General features: G+C 37.2%; 1 protein-coding gene across 1 annotated transcript in view; it reads left to right on the forward strand.

Moving 5' to 3' along the window:
- COL25A1 (collagen type XXV alpha 1 chain) overlaps positions 1–17,808 on the forward strand; it is a 472,824-nt gene that overhangs the window by 441,468 nt on the left and 13,548 nt on the right. Inside the window, exons 30-34 of the mRNA XM_019417196.2 lie at positions 8–34; positions 7,509–7,562; positions 12,480–12,533; positions 13,994–14,020; positions 14,909–14,962. Coding sequence (XP_019272741.1) covers positions 8–34; positions 7,509–7,562; positions 12,480–12,533; positions 13,994–14,020; positions 14,909–14,962 — 216 coding nt within the window. The remainder of the gene's footprint in view (positions 1–7; positions 35–7,508; positions 7,563–12,479; positions 12,534–13,993; positions 14,021–14,908; positions 14,963–17,808) is intronic.

The raw sequence follows: 17,808 nt of genomic DNA on the forward strand, positions 1-17,808 counted from the left end.
TTTTCAGGGACCTCATGGACTTCCTGGACCAAAGGTAATCCAAAAAAATCCTTTGATTATTGGATTTCTGTTTCCCTGTTAATCATGGAGAAGCATGACGGAAGCATGTCTGTCCCATCTTATTTATCTGCTATATAATGTTATATAATGTTGTATAATCTTTAAGCCTTTAAGTATCCAGATGTTTAAATCTCACAACACAGAATGTCTTACAACAAATTTAAGTGATATCACCTGGAGATGAATTCCTCCTCATTTTGCCTTTTTCCATGACACTATGTAAGTTTCTTAATTACTAATCATAATATGTATACTCAAAATCAACCATTTAGAGGTGAAACTGATGAGATTCTCAGACTGGTTCAGATGTTCTTTCTTATGGTATCATTAGTTGCATATTTAGGTGTAACTGATACCCCTTGTTTGTCATATAGTGGTGCTGCATCTAAATGCTTTAACTATCCAACATCTTAATTTTGTACTCCCCCAGAGATCACTGGTCTAGAATGGGGTAGAGTGTATCATGTACTCTATGCTCTGGATTAATAAGAGAACAATAGAGAATACCCCTGCTCATCAGAATTAGTGCAGCTTATATTGTAAAGATGGTTTCCATCAGTTCTTTGCTTTTGTGTAGACCAAGAGGACATTTTGGAGAGTTAAAATGAGCCCTGAAAGAAAGGTTTCTTCTTCCAGGCAGTATATGCAATGAGTTCCTATGTTCTAACCTCAGCTTTGCCACTAACAGGCCACGTCACTTTCAGCAGACTATTTACCCGCTCTGATCCTTCTTTTACTCAACTAGGCAACTGACCTCATAGTGTTGCGATAATTTAATGGGTATATTTGTAAGATACTTAGCACAATATCTGGTGCAGTTGTCAATAAACACCCAATAAATATCGGTTGTTATCTTATGATTTGATGCTTTGTTCTGAATTTAAAAATTCAGGAAAAAAAAAACTCATGAGAGAAGGTTCAAGGACTCTTGAAAGCTCCTTAGTAGTGAGTTGGTGCATTTAAATGGTGAGAGGTAGGGGAACACATAAATGCAGTGTTGGAGCTAGAAATCAGAAAGCTTAGCGGCAGCCCACCCTCTCCTTTAGGAACTCCTTGTGGCCCACTCAGCTTTAGGAATGCAGAAGTATTGGTTGGACCCCAGAAATCTGAGTTTCATTTTTTGGGGTCAGGCAGGTGACTCACCCATGAATGGGAAAAATTCATGCCTCTTTATTCTCCTTAGAACACCATACTTCTAGTAAGGCCAGTGTCTCAGAAGCACGGATTATAGTTTGAGTTAAGAGCATTGTGCTGTGGGTCAGAAGGGAGAGCCCATCTATCAACTTTGTGGTCTTGGTAGTTATCTAACCTCTCTGGGTCTTTTTCCCCCACTCTGGACTAAATCAGTAGTTCCTACTCCTGGCTTCTCCTTGGATTTTAAGGCACTACTTAAATACTAGGTTTCAGAAAATTATTAAGTTTGGAAAGATCTCATAGATTACCTGTGATAGTTCCTTGATTTTATAGATGATAAACCATAGGTCCATGAAATTTAGATTATTTGCCCTAAGTTACACTGCTAACTAAATGACTAATCTGGGACTAGAAATTAGGTCCAGAGTTGAAATTTGGTCTTTCTGACACACATTTGATTATTTACAAATTCAACTTCTCAGTTCATGCCCACTCATGTTAATGTATGATTCCTCACCACAGAATTCTGTGGCCTACCAAGGCGGCCCTGCCTATTCATCATCTCAAGACCTCTAGCTGAAAGTCCATATACATACATACAAAGCCATCAATCTCAAGTTGAGACCAGTTAACTAACGCTGACTGTTGAGCCTTGGCCTTAACCTCCCCTTGACTTTAGCTCTGTGACATTCCCAGGACCACCCTTTACCAATCACAGCATATTTGGATTTCCTACCATGGCAGTGCTGCAAACGTCCTATCTTCAGAATCCCTAGAACCCATTAGGTCGTGCTGGTGTGTTCATTACTTTGTGACCCCTTTGGAAATTCAAACACTAAGTGGGGTCCTGGTCTCTATGTTTAACAAGCATCACACTGATTTTCATCAATCGGACACCTAGGGAAAATACCTCCCAGGTTAATAATCCTTCCTGCCATGTAAACACAATCTCTCCTGCTCTCACGCCTATCCAGCGAGACTCTATAGGGCATTTGAGACTCCATCTTCCTTTCACAAATCTTCCCAGATTTTTGTGATGAAATTAATGTCTGTACTTAAAAGTTGGAAAGTGAACAGGTCAGAACTCTGTTTCTGCTGCTGATAGAAAATAGATGTACCGTATTCTTAGGTTTTTAAATATCAGAGTCAAGAGAATTTGTCACTTACCATGCATGGCTTTTGTAATGTCACCTGAGGTGAAACTTCAACTTTATTTATTATAACATTGGGCAGACGGACAGTTATCAAAACTACATTTAAGTACTGTGGTCTTCATAGTCCCTTCTGGGATTGGCTATTTGTTGTCTATTCTGTTGATTAATCCATGTAGGGATCTAACTTGGCAATGTCCGTGAATGAGGACTCACTACATGGCAACACTTCAAACATCAGCTGCTACATTTTTAGCTCATTCCCCAGGGTAAAATGCTTAAAGGCTTAAAATATGTGCATATAACACTGTCCTGCATATTCCAGTTTTTCAGTCCAGCAGAGTGGGTTTTTCTACTGAGGCTCCTTCAACATCCTCCACTCTGTCTCTGATTTGCTTGGTGAGCAAGGGTACCATAACACCAGTTTCTGTGAAGTAGATCTGAAAAATTCTAGAACTCAGTCATACACATTTCAATTGCAAGGAGTACGCTTTCTCAGGAATTTCCTAGAACGTTATTTGCCGATTTCAGTTTATTAATTTTTTTACAAATGTTTGAAATGAATGTTAAACTGATGCAAAACAAGTCTAGCCTCACTCTGCTGTTACCTAGAACTGGAATCTGCAACCATTTCAGAGACTGGCTCTCTTCTCTCACAGTTAAAGCACCCATGATAGCAACCAAAATTGGCATTTGCTTTTGCATTTAGGGTGAACCAGGGTTAAATGGTGTTAAAGGATTGAAGGGTGAACCAGGTCAAAAGGGTGACAGAGGACCCCTTGGTCTTCCAGTAAGTAAAGAAAACTTTCCATTTCAGTGCAAATCTCAGACTTTTCTTTCTACCCTAAGTAACAACTCTGGTTTACTCAGTGACTATCTTACATTTGAGGTTTCTGTGATTGGAAAACATATTATAGTAGAGCAGAGCTTAGCCCAGTTTTGTTTGATGCCTGCTCTTGTGTCAGAGGAAGACCCATGACAAACAGTGCTGTCCATGTTCTGTCATTCAGTTACACACATGCCAACCTTCCTCTCTTAAGGCTGATGATTCTTCTCCCATCACCCTGCCCTTTAAAAAAGCATTGTGCTGATTATGTCATAATTTCTCACAAATGTTTTTATAATTTAGTTCAGTTTAGAACCCTCCCTCAATTTTATTTCCTCCTTCAGTACCAAAAACTGTAGCCCTCTGTTGGGTGGCAGGTATGCAGTTAGCCATTGCTGATGGCGTGAGGTCAGCGCTGTGGCTCCTTACATTAATCAATCATATATCATGGTCTAAGTGTTGTGTGTTATCTGTTTTGAAAATGCCCTCTTATGAGGTTCTTTTGGCAACAGTGAAGGATAGTATGGAAGAAGTATTTTGCGGTTGTTTTGAGATTTTTATTTTTAATAAAAAGGGAATTCTCATCTGCCATGCCCTTTAGGCCAATCTTCTTTCCACAACTAAAAAGAGATTTTTAAAAAGGACGATTAAATATGAGGTTTTAGGTTAAAGGTTTTAATATGCTGACTATTCAGTGAATGAAGATAGAAGGCAGTAAAGAACATTATAGATTATGTTATTAAAATAAGACATAAAGTTGGTTAAATACAGTTCACATGAATATTTTACATATAAAAATGTTAGTGCCTACTTATTTCGTGGTGCCTACTTATTTCACTTTAAGTGTTAAGTATCCTTACAAAAATCAGGCACATAGTGGATGCTTAATATGTACTCACTTATTGAATGAATGATACAAGCCTTGTGTTAGACTATAAGTTAAATCACACCAATTAGACCAATGGACCATGGGCACAAAACCTCTGTGACATATGTGAGTCATTAGTTCACATTCCAGGTAATTATAATGGTATACTCTCAGTACAAAAATTTTACCATCTCCCTGTTTGTTTTTACATGCTATAATAATGGTGACTCTGAAGAAAGTACCAGAAGACAAAAGAAAGTTTGGATTTCTATTTTATTAAACCCTTAATCCAATTTCTTTAAAGTTTATCTTAATTCCAAATTTAGGGCTAGTGACAATTTTTATGCAACATTTCGCCAAAAACTGTACATATGCTAGCATTAAACAACAACATAACATTTTTAAAAATTTTAATCATTGCTAACTAAAGATATATTTTGCATGTAGAGTCTGACTCATAATAGGTCTATACAGAAGGAATTGTAAAATAAAAAAACTAAAACTACCCGAATATAATGGTAGATAGCATCATTGGTAGAGTCTGCATCTGGAATAGGTTTTTTCTTCCATTTTTTATTATTAACTATATCTGCAGCATAAAATGGGAACATAGTTCTGCAACCTTGCCAAGAAAATTTGTAGGGCTAGTGTATTGTCTTTCTTAAATACTCCTTGATTTAATCAATATTTTTAAAGGACTATAAATCAGCAATTGAGTTTTGGGATACAAAAGTCATATTCAAAGAAGTAATTGTGCTAATTCTTAAAACAAGCATTGAAAGTGTCATATTTTATCACACACTATGCATAGCTTGGAGATCAAGGTAAAAAAAAAACACGTCGCTTAGGAACAACATTGCATTTTTATTTTTATTTTTATTTTTTTTTAATTTTTTTTTTCAACGTTTTTAATTTATTTTTGGGACAGAGAGAGACAGAGCATGAACGGGGGAGGGGCAGAGAGAGAGGGAGACACAGAATCGGAAACAGGCTCCAGGCTCCGAGCCATCAGCCCAGAGCCTGATGCGGGGCTCGAACTCACAGACCGCAAGATCGTGACCTGGCTGAAGTCGGACGCTTAACCGACTGCGCCACCCAGGCGCCCCACAACATTGCATTTTTAAAGCATTTCCCTTTCAGATGTTGATGCAATGATTATTTGAAGTGAATTGAAGAGCAGTTTTGTTTGGGACAGTTATTTTTTGTTTGGACTCATGAAATTTTCCCAGCTTTTTCCTGTTCCTAGAAGTCCCTCTAGTGGTAACTAATGTGAACACAGTAAGAACAACCCAGAAAACAATGCGTATTATTCATGTAAAATCCAGACTCATTCTGGCATGTTAAAATTCTGCACTTGTTATTCAAAAGTGCTATTTTAACAACAAACAAACAAACAAACAAAAAACTAGAGTCTTTTTCTTCTCTGAAATGCTAACTTTGATTGATTATTATAATGAGCCCTTTCTTAGATTGTTGGCCACTTTTTTTCAAAACCTGAAGAAATCTATTGTGAATAGTACAGTCTTTAGAAAGTGAGTATCATATGGAAATTAGCACTCTGTGACTTACCAGTAATTCCTAGAAAGCCTACTTTATAAACCTCATTGACTTGATTTCTGAAGAATTTGTCGAATGGAAATGTCATTAAAATGCCATCATCTGTGGGGCATTTATTGTCACGTGTTTCGTTTTTTTTTTTTTTAACTAACAATTTGTAGCAATGTGATATTCATCCCAGAACCCTGTGACTGCGTATTATGTTGTTTGAAGCGTTACATTTGTTCATTAGTACCTCATACTAATCTCTGTTCTTGTCATTCGTGTTATACCCACCAACCCTGCTACCAACCAAATCACACAGGGAGCATCTGGCTTAGACGGGAAGCCAGGATCCCGGGTGAGTCAGTACCTCATCTTGCTCCAACATGTTTTGTGGCTATGCTTTTGTGCTTCAGGACAGACTCTTTTGCCCTATGTACTTTCATCCAATGATGAGGGCTTCACGGGACTGGAGGGAAAGAAGAAGATGTACAAAGATAGGGGTACAAAACGGAAAGGTGGACAGAGCAGAAGAAGCCTCAGTTCCAGTCTGGATAATTTGCTAGGTGGAGAGAATGGCCAGTCTAATTGGCCTCATTAACTTAGAAGCCTAGACAAAGTTTTCTATAACTAAAGGACAGTTCCCATAATTCCATGAGCAAGTTCCTCTGAAGGGATGAAAATAATGTGAATTTATTTGAACTCACTCTTCCTTTTATGTTTCTGTCCATATTAAAAATGTAACTTCTTTCCTGGAACTAACTTTCAGATCTTTGTTCATCGAAGTGACCTGTCTGTCTTCTGTCATTTTGTCTCTTTTCTTTGGTTCTTAACAGTTCCATCTCTTGAATTTTAGCCACAGATAATCAGTATTTAGAAGTCTTCTGAAGATGAACTTTGAATTCAGGCAGTAAGAAGATCAGATGAGATGATAAGAATTCACCAATATTAGAATGAGTTTAAGCCCTAAATATTTCATATCGCAAAGCTGTAATAGAAAAAAAGAATAGTTAGAAATATGAATAATAAAAATAGTATAACTATAATATATATAATATAATAAATATATTATAGATATTATAAGTAAAAACTGTGCTGGAATACTTCCTACATTTGCAAATATTAGAATACATTCTTTGCAAATAAGGACAGTCTTCTTGAAAATGAGTAAATCACTTGAAGTCCTTGCTACATCTTTAAGAATCAAAAAGAAATTCCAAGCTTTTCAATTCTAAAAACCTGCTTCAGGCAGTCATTATTTTCACTGGACCTAGTGTTCCTGTATTCATTCAGTCTGAGACAGAAATCCTAATCCTGAGCCAGGAGGCCAGAGGGCAATTATGCCATTAAATCAGCCGGCTGCCGGGTTTATGCCTTGTAAGACTGTAGCAGAAGCTAGGAGAGTAATTCCTTCCCTCTGAGCCCCCTGCTGCTCCCAACAGAGCCGGAGAAAGTTTGGTTTGAACAGTTAAACACTGTTCTCATTTACTTAATATTTTTTTCCACCTGTGTAACTGTTCCAGCCTCTTAAACAGCTGAAAACAAAGCTTCGTGGCCAAGGAGTGTGAGAGTGACAGTGGGTGGAGAATGGACGAAGGGAAAACACCTCCATTTCTCTCCTTAAGATTATGGGGGCAAAGTGAAGATGTTCCATGAAGTCAGGGAGGAAGTATATAATTAAATATGACTTACAGTTTCTCGTGCGTACTCTTCATTAAAATATGCAGTTACATAACTCACCCTTTTTGCATGGGTTTCTTGGAAACTGCTGGCCCGAAAGAATCAAGTATAAAGCACTTTGAAAGGAGATGAGTCGTCTTACTGACTTTCTAAGGCATCATTCACCCAGGAAAAGTCCAGGATAAAATATAACTGCTTTTCTTATGGCCCTTTGGATATGTCTCTATCTTATTTTTGTCTTTTTTTTTAGGGTACAGATGGCCCTATGGGACCCCATGGCCCTGCAGGTCCCAAAGGAGAAAGAGTAAGTTGCTCCTGAGGTTATTAAGCTGTGACCTAAAGAAAACACACTGTGGCTTTTCTGGCTTAGCTGAACTGAACTGTTCGTTTCCCAGAAAAAATAAAGGGCCATCTAACACATTCAATGAAAATATCCCATCTTAAGTCCTAATCAGAGTTCTCACACGGAGAGAACAACAGAGTATTAAATAGAATGTGGCTGCCTTAACAAAAAATAATGAATACATTTACATAGCTAAAATAAATAGCTCAGACCATTCCTTCTTAACCCATAAGGAAGATATTTGCATTTGGCTTGAATCCAGAAAGTTGAAGTCAATGGGGCTAAAATTTCCAGGACTACATATTCTGGTTGATAATCTTTTATATAAAGCTACTGTATTCACTCAGAGTAAGTTATAACTTTTTTTTTAAAGGAAATTACAAAACCTAAGTATTCTCCACACAGTTACACATGCTCCTTTATTTATTTATTTATTTTAGCAAAAGAATAGGCCGTCTATCTTTAACCATAAGGAAATAATTTCAGTGCATTATAGAACAAAAACCTTTCACTAACCTCCCTATTGCGAGGCCATGTTTCCGTATCCTTGGGAGAAAAAAAAAAAAGACATTCAGAGTGGAAGATAAATATCTGACACAAAAAAATGTATCGCAGCGTCAGCAGCTGGTCATCTGTCTGGAACTTTTCTCCCTCTTTCTCTATTTTTCTCCCACTTTTTCTTTTCTTCACTTTGGAAAACTTAGAAGTGTGTGTGTGTGTGTGTGTGTGTGTGTGTGTGTGTGTGTCTGAGTGGACTTGTGTCATCAATTTCCCCACCATCCAGGATAAGCTGGAAAGAAAGATGCAAGGGCTTCACAATGTTGGAATGATTCATTGTGCAAGTTGCAGTTTTTTAAAACTAGATAGAGTTTCTTCAGTCTGGGGTAATTTGCTTTAAAACAGAGGGCCACGTAGTGATTTCTTTGGCAAACATCCCAATTCCATAATTCTATGTTCTATAAAATGAATTCATTCATTCAGTAAATATTTATTACATTTTGTGATGTATAAAACACAGTGTACTCCTAGTGTGAAATGCAAACACTTCTCCCATTTGTGGAGTCTATTTTGCCAATTTGCTCCAGTAAATTGAATAATACCATTATAATTGATTCATCATCCTATAACCTTTTACTAATACTATATATTAGTATTAGAATAATACCATTATTAGTATTAGTATTAGTATTACCATTATTAGAATTAGTATTAGAATAATATCATTATAATTGATTCATCATCCTATAACCTTTTACTAATACTATATATTAGTATTAGAATAATACCATTATTAGTATTAGTATTAGTATTACCATTATTAGAATTAGTATTAGAATAATACCATTATAATTGATTCACCATCCTATAACCTTTCACTAATATTATATATATACATATATATACACACATATATATATACACATGCATACATATATGTATATATATACATATATAATCTTAAAACTGTAAAGGAAATAGCTATTTCCCTGACCTAGCAGAGTTTATAATCTAAGTGCAGAGAAAAAAAGTATCAGCAAGAAATAACCAGATCCTATGAGGCCAAAGTGAATACAAACAGTACAGACTGTACATTCAATGATGAGGAAGTCTGGCTTCATCCAACAATGCTTCTAGAAAGAGGTGAGTCCTAAAGGAATGAATTATCTGAATCTGCAATTGTCTTACTTCTGAACTCAAACCGACTTAGGAAGATCACCTTCATTAAAAATATTTAAAAGCTAAGAGGCTCATGCTGCTGACGCATTGAAGCGTTGTATCAAGAAATCCAGCACGTGTACTAAAAATGGAGCAGCAAATCTCAAGTAGTCTTTTGGCAGACTGCCCTTGGGGCTCAAGAGGGTTTACCGTATGGTAAATCAGCTGCTACTTCCGATAGCTCCTCGGTGTCACAAGAATATCAGGTATCGGCGCTGGGGCAGGATTAACTGGGAGAGCAAATGAAATCGCTAAGAATTTTTGAAGACATAGTTTAAGTCAAATGGCGTGCGGTGTGAAGTGTTACACTTGTATTTACTCAGCACGTTAACTATCTTAACTGGCTCGCATATCAGTACTCGCCAAGTGCCCCTCACCCAAAGTGCTAAACTGGAGTGTTATTCTCAAAGTTAATTGACCGAGGTGTCACCTGGACTCTCTTGACGAAGTTTCCAGTTTTAAAGAGGGAGGAATCAGGAATCCATTCCAGATAATTCCTCAGTGTGGGCATGCAAGTTAAAGAGCCTGAATGAAATGAGACCAGCCTAAAAGAAGACTAACATTGGACGTTGTCATTCAGAAATTGTCAGAAACGTGAGTGACAGCATGAGCCCTTCAAGCACCTGATGGTCCCTGCCTTGAGCTGATTTCTTCATCTGGCCTTGTCAATGCTTAGGAACTCTGTGAAGGGTGTTAAATTTGAGAGGTTTAAAAGTGTTTCGGGAATTATTTAATCCAGGAGAAGTTACACGTTCGAGTCCCTATTTCATTTCATATCTCATATTCAAATTAATATTTCACTCCTAAAAGTTTTCTAGCTGAGACCATTAGGATGCCTTTGGCTCTAAGTGACAGAATCCCAACTCAAAATCGCTTATGCAATAAAGAAACTAAATATTGTTTTATCTAACAAAATACTCAAAGGAGGGACTCTCTGCTCTGCTTCTGTTCCCTTTCCACATGCTGGCTTTGTCTTCCGATCACAGGCAAACAGGTCACCGTCCCTACAAACGTCCTCTCCAATGAGGCATCATCTTCTCCTTAGCAGTGAGCAAACCTTCCCCATCACTTCCCCTCTGACTTCCCTCAACACCTCATTGGCCAGAGTCCGGACACATGTCCTCTTCTGAAGCAGTCACTGGCGAGTGAAATGGAATTGTCATTACCTTAAAGTGATTGTTTGGGGTGAGCAATTCTATAAGAGGAGTTCCACAAACAGATGTCGTTGTGACAGCTTAATTCAAACAAGTCATGGTATATTAATTTTAAAAACAAAAGAAAGCCAATAAAGCTGAAGGTACTCAGAGGAAGGGAAAAGGGAATAGGTATATCAAAAGAATCTGTGGAGGTTTTTCAAGGTAGACCTACTCCAGGTTATGCGAACCCTCTTTTTAAACCCCCACCTCCCACTACACGCCCCATCCTACCCCCACACGCGCACACATATACACCACCACCATCACCACCATTTTAAAAAAATCATAAAATAACACTGCCAGATCAAACAAAGAAATTTATTTTGAATTGGTAGCCAAACCCTTTTCGTTAAAAGTAAGACTTCTGATTGTATATTAATAATGATAGCCACCACTTATGTATGAGACATATTATTTGATGACATATAATTTGATACTTTATACTCACATTTAATCTTCAGAGCAAGTCTTGCAGAATATGTATTCTTCTTATTTAACAGCCAATGCAACTAGGGCATAGAAAGGTTAAGAAGGTTACCTAAGACCACACAGCCAGTAAATGCCAAACTGGAATTCAAATTTAAATCTGTTTGATTTCAAAGCCTGGCAGCCTTACTGACTGACTGGAAATTGTTCTTTCAGTAATAAACATAAAGTAATAATGAGTAAAAGTTCAACAAGCTTTTATCATATTCACTTTCGGTAATCTCCCTACACATATATATGTGCCTCTAGGTGACAGGGCCAATTAGCCCCACCAACACCTCAGTTTAGGTTAAAGAAGAATGTTAATAGTGACTTGAAATTTGCTCACATGGGAATCTGGAGTACAGAGGCACATGGCATAATACTTGAATCTGCACACACAGCTACCAGCTGAACTTTGCATTTTAGCCGTGAAAAGATTTGCTAACCTTTAAGCTTCTTCAAAGGTGTGATAAAAGAAGGTAACATTTTCTTCTTGGCCGCTCATATAAATATCACCATTACTCCTGAAGTTCGCATGCTAACTACTGACAAGCACCTTAATTTTACAGATGGCAGCAAAAGAAAACACTACTTGAAATGCAGAACATTTCTTTATCTCTTTATTATAATTATTTTGTATTTATGGATCCACCCCCTATCTCACCGTATTCTTTATAAGTATTCAAGATTATCATTATCATGTATATTGTTATGGCTGGGGCAGCTGCTCTATTTAAATAGGCTCATGGAGAGCGTGTGATGAAGGTAGTAAAAAGCTACCTTCTCAGACATTTATTTATTAGAAGGCATAGAAGTGTTTAAACTCTCTTTTTCAGAAAGGAAGCAAAACATGTACCTGATCATACTGATGTGACTTGATTAATTCAAATATGATTTACTGATGTGCCAGACACTATTCTAAGCCATGAGGATGCGGTAGGGCCCTGGCACCCCAGTGTGCATGTTCTAGTGAGGGGCACAGCAAGGAATAATCATGCCTATCTCCTGGTGTTGGAGGCCATAACATAAAATACAGCTCTGCAAAGGGCCAGGGTGGTCAAGGAAGAGGTCTGCTGAAGAAGAGAATTTGATAGAAAAAAAAAACAACATTTTATTCTTACATTTAAAAATGTAGTAACTTAAAATAGTGAGTAACAGATAAATTGTGACACTAGATAAATTGTTTTATCTGTGACACAGATAAATTGTTTCACACTAATGCCAAAGAAACCCAAGTATAGCACTCTAGATACACAAATCCTTCGCACAACTGGATAGCAGTACTCTTACCTACTGCCCTTCTTTCAGAGGTAATTTGGTAAAATATGCAAATGTGGGTTTCTTTTACTCTGTCACTGACTGAAACCCCTAAAGAGCCTAAGTCATTGGAATGCTGATAAACTGGTACCTCCAATGGAGGCTTTATACACAGGCCATTAGGGAAAGTGTGTGAATATGGTATTTGTGTATGATTTGAACTTTACGGCTTTCATTTTAGGGTGAAAAAGGAGCTATGGGAGAGCCTGGACCCAGAGGACCCTATGGTCTGCCTGTGAGTTCTGTCTCTTGTTTCCACCTCCAGCATGCATAGATGACCTGACACCAGCGCGGTTAACCCTTCCCTCGTGGGGCAGACTAACCACGTTAGAGGAGCAGAGAATCACCCACTAATTCTCCATGACACCAGTGTAACCATGTCCTTCATGAGTCATATTCACATCTATTCTCAGACACACACACACACACACACACACACACACACACACTTCTGGAGATGGAGAGGATCAGAGATTATCCACTAGATCAAAGGTTCTAACCTGAAAGTCAGATTTCAACACGCTCCCTATGCCATCTCACTAGGCGCCCATAACTGACACTTCCTTGGAAGGTCACTGCCAAAAGTGGGTGTGAAAGTGTCATTTAGTTTCTTCAGACTTTATCTGTTCCCATAGGTTATTGACTAAAACTACTCTTGCTAATAAAAGTTATTTCTCAAATTGATATTTACAATGACTTCGATGTTTCTGACCTTTCTAAAGTACTGCAGTGATAAGAGATCTTTAGAACACAGAATGTTAATAGTGTTCTGTCTTCTGAAAATTCCCAATTATATGGTCTTCAAACTGAGGCTTCAGGTTTACTTCAGAACACTATCTTGGGACTGATTATAAGTGATTTGATAGGGTAGGGTAGGACTACAATAGAGAAACATAATACTCCATTGAAGTTTTTAACCCCTATATACCTTCCACATGCCTTATAACCTTACAGTTTTTATGAACCAAGATATAAATTTAAATCAGGATTACTTCAGTGCTGAAAGAGATGCTGATTTTGAAAGAGATTACAAAATCTAATTGACGGAATTAAAGCAACTTTTCAGGCACTTTGGATGGCCCTGTTGTGTGACACAATAGGGTCTTTGCCCTGGTAATCTTGCACAACCGTCTTATGACTCCTTTTATATTTGGGGATCATGGATTGACAAAGTTTACTTAACAACAGTTTTTAAGTTGTGACCCTCACACCCTCAGTATTTATAGACAAGCTGCCCATCTAGCCAAATTAAAATGATACTTAACAATAAGCAGGTTTCACATTCTTTACTCATTTATAAACCAAGTACTAAGTTATCAAACCGAAGCAGTATTGATTTGCATAGTCTATTAATGCTGGTATGTTTTTCAGTCAACTAAACAGCATCTGTGTTTTCAGCTTACTCCTGGATTGATAAAGTGGATACCAAGCATTAAACTTCAGCGAAATATCTGGCTATATAACCTAATACATAATAAAAAAAAATATTACCATGACTCTTAACTACAGCATTAACAGTCCCTTCACTTGATTTGGTGAGAGAAATTGGTATTACTAATCAATAAAGACTCTTTTTTCACATTTCTGAAGTAGTTGTTCTAATACTAGCGTTGCATGTCCAGGCAGCCTTAAACAAACACTAACCTATTCATGAAACTTAGGAACACTAATGTAGCTACTATGGTTCTTTGGCAGGGGAAAGATGGAGAGCCTGGTCTTGATGTAAGTAATTTGTACAATGAACATCTTCCTATGACAATAGATGCTGATGGTCTCCATCACCAATAACGGCAAGAATACCTTTTTCTATGCACGTAGTTATTCGTACAGCGTAGACTGCTGTGCGTGTAGACAGCAATATAAAATACGCCACTAGTGTCTGCATGAGATAAACAGAAAAGCCAAACACAGAATTAGTGTAAAGTTAATAACTGACAGTTAATAATGGCACTTCAAAATACTTTCCCAAATTAGGGACACCCCCTGCACATCGGCAGTTGAATGACTGATTTTAAACTCTGCGGAAAATTGGAATATCTTTCACATGCTACCTTTAAGGAATGGTGTGCTATGTTTATTCTCAAAGCTGCTATGCAATATTTTTTCCTTTTAGCATAAAGTGTCTATACACCTTATAGTAACATAATTCTATAAAAATAGAGAATGTCAAAAGTATATGCCTCTTGAAATGATCACTTTATTATGTGAATATAATAGTAGCCTGTATTATGTAGTACTATTACATTAAGTAATAATAGTTACTTTTTCTTGAGCACCTGTTATGTACAAGCATAAAATGCTGAGGTAAGTGATTTGCCCAAGGCCACACAAATCAGTGAACTTGCCAGGATTCACACTAGGATCCTGATATTCTCTCCACTATACATATTTTAGGAGAAAAAGCAAGAAATGTGTTTTATACAGATAACTGAAATGTTAGACAGCTATTGCTTCAAAGTGCTACTTTAACTATCTAAATTTTGAGATTATTGGTCATGCCATTTCTCTTCATATTTGCGTTCAAGAACATGAAGTCTTACCTTTTTTTTTAAATATGATTTTGCCACAGTTACATTAATAGTTCTTTTTGGTTTGCTTTTTATCCTATAGGGCTTCCCTGGTCCACGAGGCGAGAAGGGTGATGTAGGAGAAAAGGGGGAAAAGGTGACCTCTCCATTCTAGCACGTGCCTGTTTGATTTTTCTCATGCCATGTGCTTTTCTGTTCAACCTGTGTGATTCTTTCATACATCTAATTTTTCACCATCCTGTGCTCCAAAAACTCACTGATGCCTGATCTAAAAAACCAGGTATTCACAGAGCAATGAAGGCTATGGCCCTAGAAATAAGGGCACAATCTAGCACAGAACAAAAAAATTTAATCTCCAGATTGCCAGGCTACAGTCTTTTGACCACCTGGCACCAATTTGTTGAAAGATGTAATGTCTGGGGATTCTTGAAAATAAAATAAAAAGGCATTTATTACATTAAAGTAAAATTCAATAGCCCAAATCTGCAAGGGTCTTCTGGCAGAGCTCACCTACCATGTAAAACCAGCATCTAATTTATATAGACAACATTCCCAGTAGAGAGACAAAAGATGTGTCCTGTGTCTTGATTGTTTGATTGGAAAACGGAGAGCAAGCAGTGTGACTGATAAACCCCAGTGAGTCCACCATTATGCAGGGGGTAGGACTCACCACCTCCAGATGCTGGAGATATTTTTAAATGAAGATATTCGTGTATTTTATGACGTTAGTGTTTAGGTTCTATATCAGGACCATTGGCTCCAGGGGATATAACAGCCAATATCAGGCAAATTGGTTTTATGTCTGAAAGCAAAATTTGGATTATGGATTTTTAAAAACATTTTTTTCCTTTTCTCTCCCCTTTGAACAATAATTTTGGGCCTTGAACAGTAATTTTTTACATTGAGTACAGCAAGAGAAGTAAACAGAAACTCAGTACCTTCATAGAATAGTGAAAATCTTACAGTGGCTGAAATTGTACTTTCCCAGTTCAAATTTAAACCAATTCTATTTCTCAGATTAATTTATGTCCTGCTGTACTTAACAAAACACTGTTTCAAAACCCTATAAATTCTCTTTAACGGTGAAATTTATTGCTGTTGAAAAACAAGGCCAGGGGTGCCTGCGTGGCTCAGTTGGTTGAGCATCCGACTCTTGATTTCAGCTCAGGTCAAGATCCCAGGGTTGTAGGATCAAGCCCTGTGTCAGTTTGCGCACTGAGCGTGGAGCCTACTTAAGATTCTCTCTCTCTTTCCCTCTGCCTCTCTCCCCCACTCGAGCTCTCTCTGTCTCTAGAAAGGAAGAAAGAAAGAAAAGAAAGAAAGAGAGGGACGGAGGAAAGGGAGAGAGAGACAAGAAAGAAAGAAAAGCAAGGCCAAATTAGAATTGTCAAAGAAAGAAGGGTATTAAGCCTGCTGTGTGTTCTTTAGGCCTTAGACATTACTTAGCTTCCCACTGGTAAGAGAGCTCATGTCAGTGGTTATGTAAAAGCACCATCATCATCATTATCAATATCACTACATTTATTGAACATTTATTATATGCTTTCCCAAAAGCTTTATACATGCTAAGTCTTTTAATCCTCATAACACACCCCTGATGTTGGTGCTGTTACAGTCCCCGTTTCACAGACAAGGAAACTGAAACCTTAAAAAAGTTCTTTTCTTTTAAATTATAAATGCTAATGATAAAGTATACATGTTTTGGTTTGAGATAAATTGTACATGTGAGCCTTTAGCCCAAGGTGTATGTACTTCAAAGATTATAGGCATTTATTTTATATTTACCTAATGGGTTGTATGAGTCTAAAATCTTAGTCACTCAAAAGTATGTCACCATTGTGGGGATACTCACTTTAATGATCTTTTAAACAAAGAAGAAATTATCAGTATTATAACTTACGAAAACAAAGCTACAAATTTAATCCTCAGAATAATATTAATCACTCATACAAAAATATTTCCATATTTCAGATTCCATGATTAGAAGTTTTACATACAGGAAAATTAGATCCAAATGTGAACACTTTATGTATCATTTTTTGACATGGGAGGTAAAAATTAGCAAGAGCCCTCATGTGCTCATGCCCATAAGGACAGATGGTTTTGTGTCACATAGGGAATCACTAACTGCTACAAAATTATGTTGATTAGTAGTAATGCTGATTCATTATTCTTTGTACAATAGTGTCTGTTTTCCATAAAGCTTGAGGTTTGCTAAAATATTACTGAAAAAGGATTCCTATAGCCTGTTAGAGTCAACATTCGTATGACAACACTTTTCTGTCAAGTATTGATCTGTTGACTTACCAAATAATGAATTGAATTCTAAATTATTAATACTCAACACACCTGTCTGACCTATGTGATGAAGAGTCCACCGCCCGCTGGGAAAGAAAAGCTTACCCAAACAAGTTTAAATCAATTTTATGTCCTGGCATTGACGTTATTTGCTGAGGAAAGATATTGACTGAACTTGCATGAGTGAACAATTTAGTCCTAAATGCTCCTCCCATCCTACTTCCTGTCACACCTGCTCGCATTTCACCCTGGATTCTTAGGTCTTTGTCTTTGATCGTGATTAACCAAACCACACGGAATTTCTCTTTTTCCCCAGTATTCAAGAAACCCAAGTGTTTTTGATTCTGAGCCTTCTGATGCAATCTTTTTGGCACACAGGAGATAAATGAAGAGCTTTCACTCACACAGTCAGAATGAATGCATTAATTTGAATGCATATCTCATATATATCTTATATGTCTCTGAATATTCATGTTGTTTTTGCCTCTGAAATTATCCACTTTTATTGTAACTGCCTTCCTGAGTGCAGAATGAATACACTAATCTAAATATGCATTGCACAGTATTTTGTATTCTGTACAGCACCAACTTCTTGTCTATAAATATGCAGAGATATTTATGTTAATAAGAAACAGCTGAGGTGCATTCCTTCCTTCTCCTCCTTTTGCCTCCTTTCCTTAATTC

The sequence above is a fragment of the Panthera pardus genome, unplaced genomic scaffold (genome assembly GCF_024362965.1).
Source record: "Panthera pardus isolate Hobbes unplaced genomic scaffold, ASM2436296v1 HiC_scaffold_13, whole genome shotgun sequence".
NCBI classification, from domain to species: domain Eukaryota; kingdom Metazoa; phylum Chordata; class Mammalia; order Carnivora; family Felidae; genus Panthera; species Panthera pardus.